Source organism: Podarcis erhardii (genome assembly GCF_964252035.2).
Source record: "Podarcis erhardii genome assembly, chromosome: 9".
In the NCBI taxonomy this organism is placed as follows: Eukaryota; Metazoa; Chordata; class Lepidosauria; order Squamata; family Lacertidae; genus Podarcis; species Podarcis erhardii.
Genome location: NC_138512.1, coordinates 19,423,911 through 19,445,417, shown reverse-complemented (window position 1 = coordinate 19,445,417; position 21,507 = coordinate 19,423,911). Strand labels below are relative to the sequence as shown.

At 40.3% G+C, this 21,507-nt stretch overlaps 2 protein-coding genes across 7 annotated transcripts in view; one reads left to right on the top strand and one right to left on the bottom strand.

The window, feature by feature from the left end:
• The window catches only part of PDS5A (PDS5 cohesin associated factor A), a 52,825-nt gene extending 45,347 nt beyond the window's left edge, over positions 1 to 7,478 (top strand). For 3 of the 6 annotated variants that reach the window (XM_081875626.1, XM_081875631.1, XM_081875627.1), the window contains exons 31-33: positions 369 to 474; positions 970 to 1,325; positions 5,424 to 6,441. In XM_081875626.1, the coding sequence (XP_081731752.1) occupies positions 369 to 474; positions 970 to 1,325; positions 5,424 to 5,739 (778 nt within the window). In that variant the 3' untranslated portion in view covers positions 5,740 to 6,441. Of the gene's footprint in view, positions 1 to 368; positions 475 to 969; positions 1,326 to 5,423 lie in introns of all 6 variants that reach the window. The other 3 variants (XM_081875629.1, XM_081875628.1, XM_081875630.1) reach the window with 3 other exon arrangements.
• Positions 7,479 to 15,159: 7,681 nt separating this feature from the next.
• Positions 15,160 to 21,507, bottom strand: part of UBE2K (ubiquitin conjugating enzyme E2 K) — a 32,423-nt gene continuing 26,075 nt past the window's right edge. Inside the window, exons 3-7 of the mRNA XM_081876009.1 lie at positions 20,555 to 20,613; positions 19,535 to 19,617; positions 17,614 to 17,713; positions 16,538 to 16,666; positions 15,160 to 16,177 (exon numbers count right to left, since the gene is read on the bottom strand). Of these exons, the coding sequence (XP_081732135.1) occupies positions 16,103 to 16,177; positions 16,538 to 16,666; positions 17,614 to 17,713; positions 19,535 to 19,617; positions 20,555 to 20,613 (446 nt within the window). The 3' untranslated portion in view covers positions 15,160 to 16,102. The remainder of the gene's footprint in view (positions 16,178 to 16,537; positions 16,667 to 17,613; positions 17,714 to 19,534; positions 19,618 to 20,554; positions 20,614 to 21,507) is intronic.

Below are 21,507 nucleotides of genomic sequence, written 5' to 3'. Positions count from 1 at the left end.
AACAACAGAACAGATTGAGTGCATATCTATGTTCACATGGATTTTTAAATATTAGGATTAACATTGAAATTAAGTATTTCAGGGTAGAATTTATTTTAAATGCATGGTTTTTTAAATAACATCTTCCACTTTCAACCCTGGGGATTGCTGTAGTTAAGAAGATAATGAATTTTAAAAGTTAATGCAGGATCACAATCCAACACAGAAGCAGGAGCATATTAAAACCTTTGCATTAGCATTAACCAGTTTACAAGAAATCTTGATCAGTTCTTTTACCAGTTAGGCTTAAAGAAGGGAAATAGATTTCTTTCCCTTCCATAATTTAACAGAAAACCAAATTTAATTGATTTTTAAAATTCTTCCAACAGAGAGCAGAGCTCAGACATATCAGAAACTGGTGTCAGTGAAAATGATGAAAATCCAGTGAGAATTATTTCTGTCACCCCAGCAAAAATAGAACCTGTAAAGAACAAGGTATGGTTGAATTTTTTTAAAGCACATTCTACTTATAGGTAATCCGACTAAAAATTGTATCCAGGAATTGGTGACTAACATTTTAATACAACTGTTGCATTTTATTTGCCATTCCATGAAAACACATCCCAGATTGATAACGTCAACAGTTTCATCTGATAATTTGTTTCATGCCCATAATGTTTTAAGTTGGATTTTAATTTAAGTAGAAAACCTAAGCCAGTAGACACAACACTGAGAAATACTTCAAAGCTTGTTGTATTTCTATAACGAGTTTCCCAAATGCTGCTTTATATTTTGGGGAATGAGAATTCCCCACTGCAACAGTATGTCCCCTTGGACCGATTATTTTGTGGTACTTGAAAGGTTATTGCTGTAGCTGCCCTTGGAAACTTCTTTCTTAAATTCTTGCAAGGTTTTGAAGCAGATATAACTGCCACCTGACTGTCAGGGATTCAGCTGACAACAAGCTAAGCCTTATTTCCCCCCCTCTAGGAGATAAACTCTGATCAGGCAACGCAAGGAAATGTTAGCACTGAGCGTGGGAAGAAAAGAACTGCAACAGCCGCCGGAGCAGAAAATATTCATCAAAAGTCAGAAGAGAAAAAAACAGATGAATCGGGCCAGCCTGCCCCTCCGAAACCAAGGAGAGGGCGTCCTCCCAAGTCTGAATCTCAGGGCACCATGGCAAAAAATGCTGAAACAAGTAAACCATCTGGGAGGGGGCGGAAAAGGGCAGCACCCAGCCAGGAAGGTCCAGGGAGTTTAGAGGCAAGCAATGCCAAAGCACCAAAACAGCAAGATGCACCGAAAAAAGCAGTACCAGCACAGAGACAGATTGATCTACAAAGGTAAACACAAATACACTGCTTTCTTTCTCTGGGAAGCTGTCCTGAATTGGCTCTAATTTGCCAGAAATGCCAAATGACATCACAGTAAATCCTAACCATCTCCACGGAACTTCTTTTTCACTTTCCTGCACACTGCTCCCCGCACTCTTTCCTCTCTCATCACATGTTTCTTGTTTATTTGTGCCCTTTGATTCCTCTTCACTTAGCCTTAGTCCTTCCCCACCACACACAAAAGCCAATTGCTGAGCAATACATGTTTTCAAAAAATGCAGCAAATTCATTTGCATAACACAGGTTTTCTTTAACACAGAGATATGTGTGCATGTATAAAAAGACACCCCTCAAAAGATTCCCGCCCCGCCCCCCCCCATGCAAATGCAGATGAACACCAGGGTCAGGGAGTGTGGAAGACCAATTATCAGAAGTCTCTCCATTTTAAAAAGCCAGCTGACATGGAATATTCAGAGCTGCAGTGGCTGCTGATAAGTCGGCAGAGTGGCCAGCTCTTGGAGATCTGATCTTGCCAAAATCCAGACCATGGGTAGGCAAACTAAGGCCCGGGGACCGGATCCAGCCCAATTGCCTTCTAAATCTCGCCCACGGACGGTCCAGGAATCAATGTGTTTTTACATGAGTAGAATGTGCCCTTTTATTTAAAATGCATCTCTGGGTTATTTGTGGGACCTGCCTGGTGTTTTTACATGAGTAGAATGTGTGCTTTTATTTCAAATGCATCTCTGGTTTATTTGTGGGGCATAGGAATTCGTTCATATATACAGTGGTACCCCGCAAGACGAAAAACTCGCTAGACGAAAGAGTTTTCCGTTTTTTGAGGTGCTTCGCAAGACGAATTTCCCTATGGGCTTGTTTCGCAAGACGAAACGTCTTATGAGTTCTTGCGAGTTTGTTTACTTTTTCTTAAAGCTGCTAAGCCGCTAATAGCCGTGCTTCGCAAGACGAAAAAACCGCAAGACGAAGGGACTCGCGGAACGGATTAATTTCGTCTTGCGAGGCACCACTGTATATATTTTTCATAAATATAGTCCGTCCCCCCACAAAGGACAGTGGACTGGCCCCCTGCTGAAAAAGTTTGCTGACCCCTGATCCAGTCAGTCAACCATATGAGCTGCTCCTGTCCCTTCTTGTTAAGAATAGGCAACTGCTGCTGGGATCAAGAAATTTGAAAGTGGGCACTAATGGAAAAACCCTTAGATTGTTTGTGTTTAGGAAAAACTCTGAGGTGGATAGATTTCATGAAACATGGTATTGCTTGTTTGCAACTAGTCCTCCGGATACACATGGCCAACTGTGGTCAGGAACTCTGGGCTGAATAGTACAAATCAAACAGAGACATTCTGTAATATTACTACAGACAAACTATTACCGTATTTTTCGCCCTATAGGACGCACCGTCTCATAAGGCGCACCTAGTTTTTTGGAGGGGAAATAAAGGGGAAAAAATTATTCCCCCCCCCCAGGTGCGGGGCTGGGGCGGGGGAGGCCCGAGCTTCCCCCGCCCCAGCCCCCAAACAGGCAGCTCTCTGCAAGCCGTGGGAGCCCAGCGCTGGCTCCCGCTGCTTGCGGAGAGGTCCGCGAAGCCTGGTCGCGCTGAGCTCAGTGCGCGCAGGCTTCTGCATGCAAGCAACTCTCCGCAAGCAGCGGTAGCGCTCCCGCTGCTTGCGGAGAGGTCCGCGAAGCTTGCAGAGCGAGAGGGGTCGGTGCGCACCGACCCCTCTCGCTCTCCAGGCTTCAGCGAAAGCCTGCATTTGCCCCATAGGACGCACACACATTTCCCCTTCATTTTTGGAGGGGGAAAAGTGCGTCCTATAGGGCGAAAAATACGGTATTTCCCTTATTGGTGGAATCAGCTGGTTTGTTTTCCCTAATGTTAGGTATCATTGTTTTTATCCTGTATGCTTTATAAGAAAAATCAAAACACACATTTTTTTAAAAAAAGAATGGGCAACTGGCACCCTAAAGGTGCACTCTAGTCCCCTATGTACTCACCTGCCGTTATGCAACTTGAAGGCTTTCTTCAACGCAAGTTGGGAAGCAGGTAAAAAAAAAATCCTCGACATCCCCATCCATGTGTAAACAGCAAAATTGGCTGTGGTAGATTTTTCTTCTTATGTATTTTGCATCTCGGCTGTTGTTTACTTTGCACAAGGCAAGGCACAGACATGTCAGAGTAAGCAGTTGAAGTGCATGATGGGAGAAAGTTGTTCATAGTTGGAGCGTGAGTTAGTCTTTTGCGTGTGGCTTGGTTCACATCAGAATCAGTGGGGAAAGCCAGTGTAAATGGTTTCAGAAATCCCCTAACTAGGGATAATACCACCCATCTCCAGGGTAAAGAACTTTGAGGAAGAGATGTCTCTTCGGGCATGAGAAAGAAATTCTGCCTTCCTCCAGAGTGTTTTGGCACTTTGGCTCATCTATTTTTTGCCTGCAGTTCCTCAAGTGTGCAGTGAGGAGTAGTTACTGCAACCTGGACCCAGTCTTGAAAATCAAATTCAGAAGCAAGCAGCTCTTCCAGAGCACCTGAGCAACCTGGCTGCTCTCAATTTTGTCTATTCACCTCCTCCCTGTTACCCTCTGTGTGTGCATGTTGCTGTGGGATAATGGCAGCACAGCAGGGTAGGATTGGGACTTCTAGAAGTGGTGTGGGGCTAGGATTTGTGTTAGGGATAGTTTTCACTGGGATCAGGGATCATGACAAGGCAATGTGGTGCTATAAGAACTGTGGTACCCCAAGGTCTCTGCACTTACTGGAAGACTTGAGGGGCCAGTCGAGATGGTTGACAAGCATGATGCCCAGTCAGAATTTGTGTGCCCCTAACCAGTCTTACTGGTCCTTCAACCTGTGGTCAATTATAAAATTGTTTTTAAAACTAGCTGTTGACCTGGCGAGTTAGCAGGAGTAGAGATACCTACTTAATTCATATATGGCCTTCCTAGGGTGGTGTTTACTATTGGCTACTGACCATTCCCCTGGTCAAAAGCATCAGCATCAGTATGAAGGAAGCCTGCCTAGGAATCCTTAGCCTTCTGAACAACTGTCCGATGAGTTTACTTTGTTGTCCGAACCATGGGGGCTTGTTTCTTAAATTTCAGCCCCCTTCAAGGGCTCACAAAGGCAGTTACTGGATGTCCAACACCAAATGAGAGGGACCAGCTTCCTCACATAGTCAGGAGCAACCTGAATCTCTCACAGTTGTCTCTCTGGAGGTAGTATCAAGTCCTGATCCTACCTTCTCCCCACTCCCATCCTCTACATATGTTAGAAGATTCCTGGGAAGGGACATGGTCAGGGTTGGTGGCCACAAATAATGGCTGGCTGCACAGCCTATTTCTTAGACTGGGAGGAGTTTCAGAAGCAAACAGTGAGATGGCATACGAATCTGGTGCTCAAAAATTGTACCAAATATATGCAGGCTCTTGGGTAGGCCTACCCAACTTGTGATCCCACCACCACCTTGTGGCCAATCAATGTTGTACATGACTACTAGATTGTCTTGAGCTTGTTGGGTCACAAATTGGGAAGGCCTGTCCTTGGACATGCTTAAATTAGCTCTTTGAGATCTTATTGAAAACAGAGGAGATATTCTTTTATGTAAGGAATTTGATTAGGCATCCTTTTACATGTATACTGGTGAGGGGAAATCTGTATCTCTGGCATAGTTAAAACCAACTGAAGTATACAGGCAACAACCATTTTACGCTTGTTCAATGCATGCATGATCATGTACACGTGCATCGCCACAACCCAGAAGTGGCCAGAAAAGGGGGCCAGGAATGCAACCCCGTGCAAATCAGATGTTGCCTGTATTTAATAGTATATATTGTTCCAATATAGCTGATAATTGTCTAAAGAAGTATAGAAACCATTCTTACACATCTGTAAAGTCCATTGTTATTCCTTATGTAGACCACTTGCCCTTTCAAAGAAGGTTAAGAGAAATCTCATGCTAACAAAAATTGACTTAAGCTCCGAAAAGCAGAGCTCATTTCGTCTCAGCTCAAAGGACAGAAGTGCAACTCCTAGTTTGATTTAGCTAGGCTTTTACTCCCAAATGATATTCCCATTCTAACGTTTTTCAGAAGCAAGGTGCTGGGAAGTGATGGAGAGTCAGTGTTCGAGATAGAATCAAGTCCTGGATATTCTCCAAGTGAAATGGATCTTTTTAAGCTTTGTGACACTGAGGATACAGGCAGCCAGGAAGACACTGAGGAGACAGAACTAACAGAGAGTGGCTTCTTGAAGGTGCAGCAGGGAGATTATACAGGGCTATGTTTGTATAATTATGGGTGCTGGGAGGAGGTGGTGCTGGTCAGTCCTTGTAGAAATGTCGCTGACATGGATGTAGAAGATCACACAGTACTTCAGCATGTTAAAAATTTAGTGGAAGTTAGGTAATAAAAGTCAATAAACTGGGAACACGCGAAACTGCTATATTCCTGTCATTCTTCCCACCTTCCTTCCTTCGACAAGAGTTTCAATTGCTGAGCTTTTCTAGACAAATGCTACAGCATCTTTATGATGCTCTTTACATTATTGCAGTGGAAATTTACTTAAATAATGTAAATTTAAAGTAATGTATCTCCCCACCCCCAAATCAATTCATAAAAAGATTATCAGCCTCATATAAATGCAAATTATTGTCCTCAGTGGAATTTCAACCAGACCTTTATCACCTACATCAAAGATGATGTGAATACAAACACAATTGACAGTGCAATCCCTAGACATAAATATTCAGGTAATGTGTCCAGTGGTGCTTACTTCCAGGTAAGTGTGCATAGGCTAGATGACTGTATGCCATGTACCCATGTATGTTGGGGTCCAAGATGGAACAAAGACGGGATATAAATTTAATAAAAAATAATAATTAAGGAATTTAAAAATTGATTTTAAAAAAAGAAATCAAAGGTGCACTTCAGAGGGGAAAGTTCACTTCGCTCTTGAACGTTTTCCCAGGAAGTTTCATTTTCTAAACTTTCTTCTTCTTCTCTTCAAGGTAAAAAGAAAACTTCCTTGCAAGGGGAGGAAAAGGAGGGCCAAATGAAGGCATGCTCCAAGCTTCTGCAAAAACCAAGAAATTTCCTGTATAAGGAACTGAAAATACTCAGATCACATCGCTTTCAGCTCTGAAAACAGAAGGAAAATCTGCTTCCCTTTCAGATGACATTATTCTGCTGAAACTCTTGAGAGAGGCTAAAAGCATCTGTACTTATTTTCCCAGAGACTTTTTTTATGAAAAGTCAATAATTAAGCAAATTGCTTAACACTTGATTCCAGTTTCTGCATATCTGGAGTTAAAAGTGTTTTACTCCATAAATTTTCATGCTGCATTTTTTAAAAGAAAGTCAGAATGAGATCCTTTAAAAAAAAATCAGACCTAGAATCAGGTATTGCCCACCCTTTTTGCAAGAAAAAAATAGAAGCTTACTGAAAGAATTTTAATCCAAGACACAAGGAAAATACCTGAATTCTCATCTGCTTTCCTTTTGGAGACTCCTATGTATAATTCTTTCCAGCTAAATAAGATGTACAGATTTTGGTTCCTGCTATGAAAAGTCACATAGTGACAATTTTTATACATGTTGCTTTCTGACTTTTTATCTGAGTGGGAGACTAATCACTTGATTGATTTGCAAGTAGACATTTCATCTTTTTTTTAATTTCCCTCTCCATTTTAGTTTAATATAATTTGCAATAAATGTACATATTGTTGGTTGTTTTATAAAAACATCACTTTTAAGTGGGTTTACTCCTGTGATTCTGTTGGAATATTCTAAATTTAATGGAGTAAAGGCAGCCCAGCATTTGATTTTATAATGTTTGTCACCAGATTTTTATTATTGATGTAAAATATCAATTTTTAAAAATAGTTGAACTTTTGGCAGCTTTGTAAGGAATGTTGGAAATGTTTAGGATTGCTCTCAATTTTAAGCATTGTGCTGATTGAAAGTAAGTCTGTTTTACGTTTTTGTCTTCCTGCCCAAGCTCATTTTTTAATGTTTAATTTTAGAAGACTTGCATCAATATTGATTTTCCCCCTGGCATTGTTCAGCATACAGTGTACACTTTTAACGTACACATGATCATATTTAAGTTTGTTGCATAAAATAAATGCTTCTAGGTGTCATATGGTATCATTTTTCTCCCCAGAAAAGTATAATTTCTACTTTGCCTCAGTTCTGCATGGCATCTCTGTATCTGTGTAGGACCAATAAATTTCCTGCTGCCTAAGCACTGATGTCAACACATAAGATTTTGACACTTTGGGAAAGTGTGTGTTCTCCAGTGGACCAGATAGTAGTGTAAAATACTTAGGCCCTGGATTTCATAGATTAAAAGAACAAAATAGGCAAGAAACAGCTAATCAAGCATCACTCCATTTGAAATAGAAAGATTTTGCATTGTGAACAGAACCTCTGGTCATAGTTTTCACAGCAAGATGACTTGTGTATTCTGGAGTGTTCAGAAAGCAAAGAGCATTCCGGTATTGCACACAACACCTCTAAGAAACCTAAAATATCAGGGAAACAAGAGAAGCTGCAGATGGTATAATGAAAAATACATTTACTAAGGTATGTAGCCAAGGAGATTTACCAAGACTGTTTGAGGGGAATTGGGGTTTTTGATCTGCTGAATCAAAATCGGCCTGTCCTGTAAGGTCTTAGAATACAATTTCTTGAAACTCTGAATTTTGCATTTTGTAACCTTTTAATATTTAGCGCTGATCAGAGGAACATAGCAAGTATCTCTTTTTTTTTAACATAATTTTTATTAACAGGCCAATCAAATCACATTGTTTCAAATCACATTAATTCCAAATTATACAGCCAGATTTTAAAATTTTGTTGGGGGTACCCATACATCAAGCTCCGAACGAGGGTCCAAACATCACTTCTATTACTGCTTTAATTAAACAGTTCTGTCCAGATAGTCTCTTTATTACTTTCTTCATCTTGTTGTTGTCATATATTCCTTTCTTTGCGATCTCTGATAATCTTCACAAGCAGGTCGGAAGCAAACATCGTCTGTGTGGGTTTTACACACTCCACAAGTCATATCTCATAGGGACAGTCGCCATTCCCCCTCCTCCTTCAAAAGTTTATCTTCGGTCTGCCTTTTAGTTTTCCCAGGCTTGTCAGATATCTCAAAGAGGGCTCTGCCAGGATAAGATCGCATTCCAATCATCATTCACATTCCAATAATCCTGGTCCTCCTCCCCCCGTCTTTCTTAGACAAGCCTGCCTTACAAGACACCATTTAAAACTGCGTCATAGAATTTTTCTATTCTCCGATATTTACCAATCCTCTCTTTGTTCTTTAATTCCCCCCCCCCCCACAGTTTTTAAATTTCTGCTTGTGATAAATAAAATACGGCGATTCTTCTTTCTTTGGGGTGGAGGGTTATTAATACTCCCATAAGGCAAAGAAAAGAAGGTTTTTCCTCCAGCCCCCTTCTTCACTCCAGACATACCAGTCTCTTAATGGCGCTTCATCACTTGATTTATTTGTCCTGCACCACCGCTCCGATCCCAGAGATCCATTAATCAGCAGTCTTATCTCCCGAACTTTGCTTGATGTATGTGCTTTAGCTTCTTTCCAATTGTATATTTCCAATTATATTTTCGAGCTAAAGCGAACCAGCACACGCAGATTGGAGACAGCGTCAGGAAGAGCCGACTTCACCAAGGGCTGATGCCAAGTGACCGGCACCCACTTCTTTCGAATCCGGGGGTGCATTATGGACACCGCTGGCAAGGCAGTCCCCCCCCCATCTCCTTGGGGGATCGGGAAGACTGAATACTTCCCATAGCAGCCTCTTAATTACCTTGTGTGGGTCGGAGAGATGTTATTGTCGGCCATCTTCCAATGCGCCACCTGGTGGCCCCCCCATAGCAAGTATCTCTACGCCAGTGTTTAATTTGGGACAGAGGCTATGAAGATAGTCATTACTGAATGTGTTCTTGCAAGACATGTACTGTACAGTGGTACCTCGGGTTACATACGCTTCAGGTTACAGAATCCGCTAACCCAGAAATAGTACCTTGGGTTAAGAACTTTGCTTCAGGATGAGAACAGAAATCGTGCTCCGGCAGCACGGCAGCAGCAGCAGAAGGCCCCATTAGCTAAAGTGGTGCTTCAGGTTAAGAACAGTTTCAGGTTAAGAACAGACCTCCGGAACGAATTAAGTACTTAACCCGAGGTACCACTGTATTTGAAGGGGTTTGTACCATCATCAGGTGGGCTTTTTAAAATGATGGATTACATCTAGGAGATGCTAGAGGTCAATGAAACATTAGTGTTCTATATTAAATTTTAAGAGCTTAGCATGGGTGATCAATCCAAACCTGCCTTCTGTAATCCCATGCCCTCCAGAAGTTTTAGGGTATAACTCCCACCAACCCCTGCTAGCTAATGGTTAGGAATTATGGTAGTTATAGTCCAAAACATTGGAGGGCACCAGGTTTGGCAAACCTGATCTGAGCTTCCTTAATACCCCAGTGCAGATGCAGAGGAAAGAACTTCAGAGCTACCTAAATATACTGTTTCTTAATCTGTCAGGATGCTACCAGTCCAGTGTGTGTAGATCTAAGTCTACCACCGTTTGATTAACCAATTTTACTTTCTTCCAGATGTCATGGACCACCTCCAGATGTGCTCCATGGTGCTTTCCCTATGTACAGAAGAGAGGCCTAAGGACACTTCCAGCAAGGGTCTGGAGTCTGCCTTGAAAAACAGCTTGAGGGTTTTGTGTGGATGGCCATCTGTCATGGATGCTTTAGTTGACAGTCCTGCATTGCAGGGTTTAGACACAGGACTCCAGGTGGGATCTGACCAGGGCAGAAAAGAGCAGGACTATCACTTCCCTTATCAACTTCTGTTGATGCAGCCTAGAATAGCAGTAGCCTTTTTTTGTTGTTGCATCACTCTGTTGACTCATGTCAAGCTAGTGGTTCACCAAGACCTCTGGAACCTTTTCACATGTACAGTGGTACCTCGGGGTACAGACGCTTCAGGTTACAGACTCCGCTAACCCAGAAATAGTACCTTGGGTTAAGAACTTTGCTTCAGGATGAGAACAGAAATCGTGCTCCGGCAGCACGGCAGCAGCAGGAGGCCCCATTAGCTAAAGTGGTGCTTCAGGTTAAGAAGAGTTTCAGGTTAAGAACGGACCTCCAGAACGAATTAAGTTCTTAACCCGAGGTACCACTATACTGAGTGTTCTACCAGGACTTGACTATGAGCATTATTCCTTTCGGAAAGTTCATTCTGAAAATGCGCTGGGGATGACACACAGCTGTGTCTGCAAGGAGGATCTATAAGCTTGGAGCGTGATCCTCTAACCCAGACCCATTGTAGTTGAAGAGATGATGCTTTATGCTTGGTCTCCTCTCTTACAGCGAAAGTTACATTGATTTTCCACACGGCATAGCTGTTGGTGCTTCTTTTGGTGCTTCCATTCTTCTTCTGCTGCTGCTATCGTACTCACAGATGAGTTAGATGTGGGAGAAAATCGTCCATTTCTCCTTCCAAAATTTCAGGCGGTTTCCTTGGGGGAAGACCTAGAGATGTGGCGGCTGTATGTGTGCGCTGCTGTTGCATTTTGAACTTTGTGCCAAGTAACTCAAGGAAGGCACAGCTCATCAGTACGTGATGGGGCTTTTTGCTACCCTGGGCTGCTTTGAGAGGAAGAGCAAGAGATTTGAAAAAGATACCTGCAGGCAGCCATGTGAGCGACCAGAGAGTTGTGTGCATCCTAGACTTAACTTTTTTGCCTCAGCCGATGCTGCCTCTTGGCAAAACTATTAGAATGTTCAACCAGTTGTGATTCAGTTGCTCCCAATAAGACAACCTAGTATTGTTTCTCAGTGCCCCAAAGGATCCAGCATGCCCCTTTTATTCACAACAGCAACTTTAACGTAAACCTAAAGATTAAGGAGAACATTCTGTCCCCACCCCTAAGTGTTTCGGCACATCTGCCTCAGCAATAGGCACATGGAGAAGGGGTAGTTTAGGGCTGCCAGGATATGAAAGCTCTATTATTGTGGATTAGGAAATGGTTTTGTGTGTGTTACCCAAGGCTCAGCATACTGGCCACAATATGGAAGGTTCCGTATCTACTTTGGGAGGAAGTTCCTTCTCTTAGCTGTTTGGGCTGGGGAGAAGAATGCCTACTCTGCAGCAGAAAAATGCAACTTAGGCTGGTAGGAGAAGTAATATGCCTTCCCCTGAGCAGATTCCCAGTAAGAAAATTCCAAGGTTTTTGGCCGCAAAGGCAACAAGTAGTGAGAACAAAGGAGTTTACTAATGCTGCAAGGAACACTCAAGTAGCAATGCCTCAGCCACCCGTTAATTTAAAAAAGATTTTAACAAAGCATAAACACAACTGGTTGATTTGCACACGTCTGCTCCATAAAATCCAACTTGCTGGTCTATGGGTCATCACTCTTGTAACGTAATGAGACCATTATATCACACTTAAATAGTGGTGCATCATCTCCTGTTCTGGAGAGATTGATTACCACAAAGTAAAATGGAAAGCATTTTCAGGGAAACATGCATTTATTGTTAAGCATTTGCAGTGGAAATCAACATTTTTAAAGTGTATTTATTATTATTTTTTTAGAAAAATGGCATACAAAAGTGTTGCGTGGCTTTTATTCTCAAGAGACGCAAACACCAACGTTGCATTGCAGCCCGCTCACTCACAATGAAATGTCCAGTTGAAAGCTTCCTACAAATAGCCTTTGTCATCTTGGTTGGGAAGAAAAACCAAACCCAAAAAACCTCCCACCCCCACAACATAAATTGAAATGGAAAACGGCAACAGGTCAGCAAGGATCTTTGACAGTACCACTTTTCTGAAAGGGGAGGCCCCCTCTAAAAATCAATGTAAAGCGCCACAATGCAAATTTTATTAATGGGCTCCTATAGTACTGTTGGGTTTTGTTGGCATGATTCTGGATGGTTATTTCAAACTAGTAGAATCTTCCCATCGCAGAGGGACTAACCAGAAAGCAGCACTGTCATACAATACACAGCTTGCAAACTTTCATCCTTTAGGGAATGGAGTCACGAGTTTATTACAGTAAAACACAAAAAAAGCAGGTAGGGGCATTTAATAGCTCCAAGTAGAAGAGTAGGCCGATTAAGTATGGCACTTAAAAAACCCAAAAACCTGAAGGTTGGGTTATGTATTGAAAAACCCCAAATCACTTTGGGAGCATTAGTCTAACAAGGATGTAGCTGTACTTGCATGTCAAAGCAGAGTGAATACTGCAGCTCTTATCACGATGGTTGCTACTTCAGCAACTGTACTAAATGTTTTTCCTATGCTTATATTCATGCAACTAAGCCTTGTTTAGAAAAGTCTTTGATTGCAACATTCTCCCTTCAACCATGATTTTTGCAGTTAACTGTGCTAAGCTTCCCAGACTGCCCATCATGCATTTGGGTACCCAATAAAACTCAAAATCTGACAGTGGTAACTATTTATGAGCCTATCAAAATGTCCGTGACGGAAGCACGGTTCTTATCCGAACAATGACTGCAAAAGCCACCAAAACGTTTAAAAAATAAAAGCCCAGTGTCATTGCCATCACTTAAGTTGTAAAATATAAGAAAGCAAACGACAGGGAAGGCAAGGTGCACATTCCACAATGTCTAACTCTTCTATTGAACAAGTTTGAGTTTGCATAGTTTACTCACTTTGCAACCATTTGGTTTATTTGAAGACAAAGTTGCTTTCAACCAGAGTTTCTCCTTTTAGACAGATTGCTGAGGCTTGGACCTCGATATTCCTCTCCAAAGATATCATAAAATATCATTTAATTACATTTATAGAAGTACCTGACTGGTCAAAATGTTCCAAAGTCAATGCTTGAGGTAAAATGCTGCTTAACCACCTTTTTTTACAGCACATATCACCAGGAGTACAAATTGTTTTGTACTTTGTCACTTTTTAATGGCAGCTCAGTATAGGAACGAAAGCATGGACTTGGCTTTTTAAAAACCCAATTAGTTGTGTGGAGTGTTTTTGGCACTTACAATGATTTGTTGAGACCCCTGTCAATGGGAAGGGCATCTCTTCTCTCTTGCCTCCATAGAAAGAGCAGTCAATGGTTATAATCTCAGTACTCAACAGAGATAAACCAGTTCCAACCCTCTGGATTTCTTAAAAATCTACGGGTTGCTTAAAAGTTCCCAGAAACAAGTTATTGCATGATTAGCATCCATTGTGTGGTGTATGTGAATTGTGCAGCAATTCTTCCACCATAACTGGCACAGCTCACAATAACTGCAAGGCTGCCTGACTATTATTTTTAGAGTAATGAGAAGTGAAAAATGATACGCTGAATAATTAAAGACCAGCAAATTAAGATTGAGCTGGGTAGCAGCAATTTACTCAGCTCAACAGCCTACCAAGCCGTGCACACATACCTTTAGAAACTGAGTCCCAGCTGGCATCAACGTAAGTTAAGGATTCTTGCTCAATTCTTGAGAAAACTTCCTCTTGGGTGCAGTGACAAAACAACTGTCATTACACTAGAACCATGAAGGGAAAACCTAGCACCTATATGAATCCTTCCACCAATACCAAGAGTTTCATGTAGCCAAGGGAAGAGTCCTAGCTATTATGTTTAGCGTAAGCTTTTTCTCCTGTGTTCAAACTTTTTCTACTCATTTAACACAATCACAGAAAGCTTCCTTAAAATGATTAATATGATCTAGATGGAAAAGCAGAAGACATTTCATTCCATCTAACCACTTCCACGATCTTTCCTTTAATAATTTGCAAAGAACAAGGGAAAATGTAATCTATCAGCCATTTTTACACAATTACCACCAGGGTAAAACAAAGCTGCAGATGAACTCGTCAAAATATAGACCATTAAAAAAAAAAAATTACAAACACAAATGGCAGATTGCCAGGGTTCTGCTGGCCCTGGCTACTATTTAACAAAAACTTTGTTGAGCAGCAGCAACTTGTTAAAAAAAATAAATATATATCAAGGAAAAAACAAAAATCACATTTCCTTTGGCATCTGAAAGTGATTTACAGGACTGCAAGAAAAACCATACAATCACTGAATGCATAAATAGGATGTGAAGAGATCAACAGTGTTCTGCATTGCACAGATATAAACTACAATTTATTTTTCTGTGTCCTAGTAACTTGAATCTATAGGCAGCTTAAGACATACGTACTGCAGAAAATAATTCTGCATTGTTTAGGTTCTCATCTCTTCCATTTCTCTACTTCACATTAGATGCTTAACAGTTATGCAACATGGCTGATTAGCAAAAGTGGTGATGCAGCTTCTTCAATTAAAAAATGGACCGATTTAAACTTTCCTATCTACAGTACAGAAGAGTTGGGGGCAGGAATGGGAAAATAACCTTGCAGAATTCTACGTTGACACTGCATCTCTGCATTTTGCTCAAAAGCAATTCCTGATGCAGTTCTGTAATGATATTACAACTTGCAACAAAGGTATAAAAACTAATGATTTGGAGATTTTAGATCTCTCTGAATGAATAGAAAGTATGACTGTATGTACATTTGTTTTAGCAGGTACTTCTACTCGCATTCAATATATTTACAGTAAAAAAACAACAATCCAAGACTTTCAAGTGTCAACTGGGGGAAATGTGCACAAGAGGGACTTTAGAGGTTTACAAGCAACCCCTACCTAAAACAATGTCCAAAGTAAAAACTAGGAAGCTTTTGCCCCCAAACTGATTGCATCACAGCAAATACTAGAGAAAAGAGGTGGCATTCTCAGTGTTAACAGAGAACCAGTTCTTCTCGGCAAATTCATTCTATCCAGAATTTATTGAAAGAGGTTTGATTTCTGCATAAGAAACAAAAGAGCAGCTCCACTTGCTTGTGCTATGTCCAGATATACCAAACCTTTTATACAATTGTGTAGAAATTACAATGGTTGAAACACTTTTACTGGTTATTCAAAATAGACCACTTGGAAGTGGGAAACTAGGCTACTTTAAATGGCACATACCCACAAATTCTGGAGGTTCTAGTGTGTTATTTTAGTTGCATGTGCAGTTGGGGGGGGGGGGAGAGGGAGGTAAAGAAGAAATGGAAGATTGCTACTCCTTAAGAAGTGAAAACATTTCCGAGTAGGCTGTCATTTTGATCTATGAGCACATTTGGAAAGTCTTAGGAAAAAGTTACAAGAATGAATACTCAAGTACTTCAAACAGTGCTCTGTTCAGTTTACCCTACTTTTTTTTTTTTTAAAGTGTCTATGTAAAATACAAGCATGCAAATATAAGGTCCACAGGCACGTAGGATCCATGTTAAAAAAACATAGGTAAGGTAGCTGGGATGAGTGACATCAATGACTGATGATTATGGACACAATCAGATGTGTTCTGAATAAATTCTTAAAAGTCAAAATCCTGATGCAAATTCCTTCTAGTCTTGGGTCACACTGCTAAGACTAAAGTAGGCATGTTGTCCCCCATTGTTTTAGCCAAGCTCAAGGAATTTACAATATTTAGTAAGAAAAAATTAAAGTATTTCCCCCTTTTTTTTAAATTTACACAGACGTTTAATTAGCTTTATTTACAGAGCAGGTTTTTTTTTCTTTTTTCAGTCTCCAATAATGCCTAGATAGCATCAGGCAAGAATGCCAGTTTTGAAAGAGAATCTATATAGAAACCTAAAAATAAGAGATGGTGAGGCTCTTCAAGAAAAGGGCAAGCTGGGCTACAGAAGCAGTTCTCTGCACATGGCTCAGTTACTCAGAAGTAGTTCTGTTGCTGTCTCTACATCCCATGATTTTGATGACAAGGCCACTATTACTGCATTCTGCAAAGACAAAAAGAAAAAGAAAAAAAAGACTCAAGTCAGTGTGTGCACCTGTTCTTTATGTAAACCCAATTGCAGCACAAGCCTGAAGGAAACTTTACACGTCAGTTTGACCATGGCTAAATTAAAGTCAGTTACTTAACAGAAAATCAGGTGTTAAACGGATTTCCTTGAGCTTCAGAAGTAGTGAAAAAGCTGTTAATCAAGGCATAATACAAAGATAATCTAACAGAAGCTTCTACCCAAGTAAGCAAAGAGTATCTGACACAAGGCAGGCCTTGTAACCAAAGTTCTGTTGCTGCGTACGGAAGGATAGACATGTTGTGGTTTATCACTTTCATAAGAGGCACCAATACTCACCCTATCAAAGCCCATAGCACAAAGGTTTTCTATCTTTTTGGTGTATTCTGGACTAGAAACTGGTGCTCCAGCATACACGTGTGCCCAAAGTCGAGCTGTCTGTTTAAACATTTCTGGATTTTGTTTGTACTATAGCAAAAAGGAAAAAAAATTAAGTCATACAACTGTCCAAATTCAAGAATTTTTGCATTCAGACTGCACTGTCTGGCTTACTTGGCATCCAATCTGGGAATTGCAATTGATGAATAAATATACCTTAAGACTCCAAAGCACCACAGGTAGGAAAGAACACAGTGCAACTGCCTTTCTACAATAAATTTATTGCTTACAGAAGCTCTTATTCAAAGGAGAATTGGTTAGAATTAAAAGCAATGAAGACGATTGCCAATGGTGCAACAGTGATAGGCTTCTTTCCTCTTCATACAGAGACCTTTCAAGCAAGACAATATTCCTGCCAGCCACTTTTATATAGCTAGTGTGTGTCCATGTGTGTGCTTTGATTTTATAAATTTGATTCAGTAACTCTATGAATAACATGAAAACTTTTGTATACATCTATTGAAGAGCTATAACAACCAGCTGGCCTCACTCTGGTTGAAGGAACCAAAAATTGATGCCTATGATACAAGCACCATGTCCCCTTTTGTAGCCAGGCTGAGAGCTGGTAACTGGCCCAATGCCGGAAGTGAGCAAAAACAATTGTCAGTTAATTTAAAATATAAAACCAGACATGCACAGAATATTTTCTTTTTATTTATCAAGGTAGGCAAAATGTTTGTGCAGTGTCACAACTCTCAGCAAAACATACTCCCAAGTATTAGTAGTAGTAGTAGTAGTAGTAGTAGTAATAATAATAATAATAATAAAAAATTCACAAAGGTTTATGCTATAATAGGTCCTATTTTAGGAACTGCACCAATTCTGCATTTTCGAGTTCTCAGAGAGCAAATAACTATTTCACTAGCCTGTGTCCTACAGATTTAATTAAAACTCAAAATTTGAGAGCTGTCAGTGTACTTTTGAAAAGAGAAAAGCATTATGAATAGAGAGAACCAGAGTTTTCCTAAACATCATACCTGATTTGCCACTACTGCATCCTGGGGGTCATCAGGTTCCGCAGCTGCCAAGAGTGCTTGCAGTGATAACAACACTGTCCTAAGAGTCATTGCTGCAGCCCTAGAATAAATTAGAAATAATAAAATTCACATTATTATCAACACACAAAAATCTGATTGCAATGCCTTTAGAATAATTTCAACTCCGTTATTTAAAATCATCTTTCCCTGTCATGCATTAATTGTACCACTCAACCAGAGGAGAATGCCTGGGTTACTCATTTGCCACAGTTTGCATCAATCACACTAATTAATTGACATTAAGGCTAAAATTATGGCCAAGTTCTCACTGGGATGATAAACCTGTGTCTGAGCTATACCACTTCAGCCTTTAGGTTGGGGGCTCATATGAGTGAATGTGCCCTTGTGTGTGTGTGAGAGAGAGAGAGAGAGAGAGAGACAGACAGCACATTCCCCACATTAAAAAAACAAAAACAACTTGGGTAGAATCCTCCCTGATACCTAATTTTCAAACACATGAGCCCCATATTCAGTCTGAATTGCTATATTTCAGGCACAGGTCTAATGCCCCAAAGAGAGCAAATCCTAAATCTACAGCTATTCTATCTGTCCGCTAATGCTTCCAACCAAACTGTGTAAAAGCACTTTGGAGACCCTTAAAAGCTATGGTTTTCCCCAGTAGTGATGTATGGAAGTGAGAGCTGGACCATAAAGAAGGCTGATCGCCTAAGAATTGATGCTTTTGAATTATGGTGCTGGAGGAGACTCTTGAGAGTCCCATGGATGGCAAGAAGATCAAACTTATCCATTCTGAAGGAAATCAGCCTTGAGTGCTCACTGGAAGGACAAATCCTGAAGCTGAGGCTCCAATACTTTGGCCACCTCATGAGAAGAGAAGACTCCCTCGAAAAGACCCTGGTGTTGGGAAGGATTGAGGGCACAAGGAGAAGGGGATGACAGAGGACGAGATGGCTGGACAGTGTTCTTGAAGCTACCAGCATGAGTTTGACCAAACTGTGGGAGGCAGTGGAAGACAGGAGTGCCTGGCGTGCTCTGGTCCATGGGGTCACGAAGAGTGGGACACGACTAAACGACTAAACAACAACAACAACAATGTCTCAACTAACAGAAGAGGGGAGGCAATTTTTACCAATTCCTCCCTGCGGTCCCCACTGTGCCCTGAGTGTTGACTCCAGAGAGTTGGGGGACCCTCCAGAACAGAGCCGAAGATCACATGGGGGATCTAGCCTCCAATTCCTGTTCTTACTAAGAAACAGAAAAGTCTAAAAAGCAGTAAAAACTCAGTGATCACCTAAGGCTAACACTGCTGTACAGAGCACTCCTAATCGGAAAAGTCATCCAGTTTTCTAAATTCCTAAGTAAAAACAGCTCAGTGGTTTAATGAAGGGGAGCAGTCACACATTTGCACCCCTTTCATGCTTCCCTCATTCATTTCCTCCTTTTTGATAACCAGTTTGCCATTCAAATCATCCAACTATGACAGACCAGAAACCATGGTTTGGATGTAAGCACTAACCATAGTGTGTCAATTCAGATGTCACAGCAAACTATGGTTAACAAAAACCAAGAGGTGCAGTAAAAAAGATGTAGGGGGGCATTCTAAACTGTCAAACCATGGTATAGAATTACTCAGTGGTCTAAGTTTAAAGTAAAGCAATAGGAAACATATTTCTAATTCCTATGAAAAATATAAGTAGAGAATGAAAATGATCTTTCCATCCATTGTTTCATCCACCCAAATGCCCTGTGATCTTCAGATGAACAGTGGTATACTCATTAAATCAATAATCCATTGTCAATAACTTCACTCAACAAACAATAATTCAGTTTTACTACATTTGTAAATAGACGATTGTCCAATTATCTGGAGGATCTTCAAGAACTTAATGCACAACATTACCATTGATCTTTTAGGATATCCAAGCAAATAGCCCCAGTGACTGAGCTAATATTAGGATGCCATATTTTTGTGATAAACCGCACCTAGAATATGAAACAAAAAATTCTATTAAATTAGCTTCTAAGTATTCAAGACAACCTCTACATATTTTAATGGGCAAACCTCCAACTGTTTTCACAAATGGCAATATATGATGATAAATGTAAACCTGAGTTCCACCACAGCAGAATGCAGGTGGGGGCTCACATGACTGGATGCTTCGCCACATGAAAAAATATTCCTCCATAATATTGATGATCAAGATTTCTGAGATAAAAACTACCTAAATAGGATAGTTTTGTACATATTGAAATGCAGTGTTTCTTCTGGCATGGAGAGCATTTTCTTGGGTGAGCCCTCACAGCAATCTGAAGTGATACCTCTTAGCAGACTAGTTTAAAAAATGACCTTATAAAAAAGCAGACAGATGACAGAGAAATCCATCCCTTTGTTACCTGCATGCGTGGAATTCCTGGTTATCTATGGCTACCAAGTGAGTTGATAAACACAAGGAATGAAGATGCATCCTTATAGCAATTTTCAGAAGGGTAACTGTGTTTGTCTGTTGTAGCGAAACCAAAGAGCCTTGTGACACCCTGAAGCTTAAAAAATATGTGTAATATTTCTATTATACTAAAACATATATATTAATAAATATTATATATACAATTCAACCTAGATCTAACAGTTACTGCCTTCATATTGGTTTTCAGGCAGAGAGCAATGGGCTAGGGGTGAACAAAGCTGTTCACAACAAGGTTGTGTTGAAGGCAGTTTTGTTCTAAAAAGTTCCATCATTGCTTTGCCAGCTGTGTAATATTTTGTGACCAGGGACTATTGACATAAAATGATGAGGGGTGAATGGCTGTTGTTTCTGTGTTGATCCAGAAAGATCTAGGGGATAACAGCACTGCATAACAAAACACCTACTATACAGAAACATTCTGAAGAATTATTCACGAGAATTTATGCTCACTGTACCTTTGGGGGATTAAATGGATACGTTTCTGGAATTTTTATTTCTAGTTGATATCTTCCTCCTGCAAAAGCCAACACACAAATATTATACACTTTGCCAGCAGTATTTTACCAAAATACTGAATAAGGGAATCAAATGGCATTTTAACTTTTTGTCTTAGCAAAAAAAGTTAACAGCTCACTTACTTTCAGACAGAAGCAATCCTAATAAAAAGACTTGTAGCTTTTACATTCCTATGTGCAACAGATCTTTTTCTTTTTTTAAAAAAAATAATTTTTATTAATTTTACAACATAAACAAAAAACAAACAAACATAACACGACTTCCCCAAACCTCCCCTTCACTGCATCCTTATTTTAAAATTTTTTTAGCAATCCTTCATCCCTTTTTATATTTAATTCTCTTTAGAGCTTTTTTCTAAATTTCAATTTTTACAGCTGTAATTCTTTATATCTAATCCCTTGACATCTTAACATTCCGAAATTTTGCAACAATTTTTAAGATATATTTTGAATTTTTTCCAGTCTTCTTCCACTGTCTCTCTCTTCTGGTCACGGATTCTGCCGGTCATCTCTGCCAGTCCCATGAATTCAGTCACCTTGGTCTGCCATTCTTCCAGAGTAGGTACTTCTTTAGTCTTCCAATACTTCACCAAAAGAATTCTTGCTGCTGTTGTTGCGTACATAAAGAATGTTCTATCTTTCTTTGAAACCGTTTGGCCCACCATGCCCAAGAGAAAAGCCTCTGGTTTCTTTATAAATGTCCACTTAAGGATTTTCTTAATTTCATTATAGATCATTTCCCAGTAGGCCTTAATCTTCGGGCAGGTCCACCAAAGATGATAAAAAGTTCCTTCGCATTCATTACACTTTCAACAATTGTTATTGGGCAAGTGATATATCTTTGCAAGCTTGACTGGGGTGCAACAGATCTTTTTCAACAGCGATTGTACCAC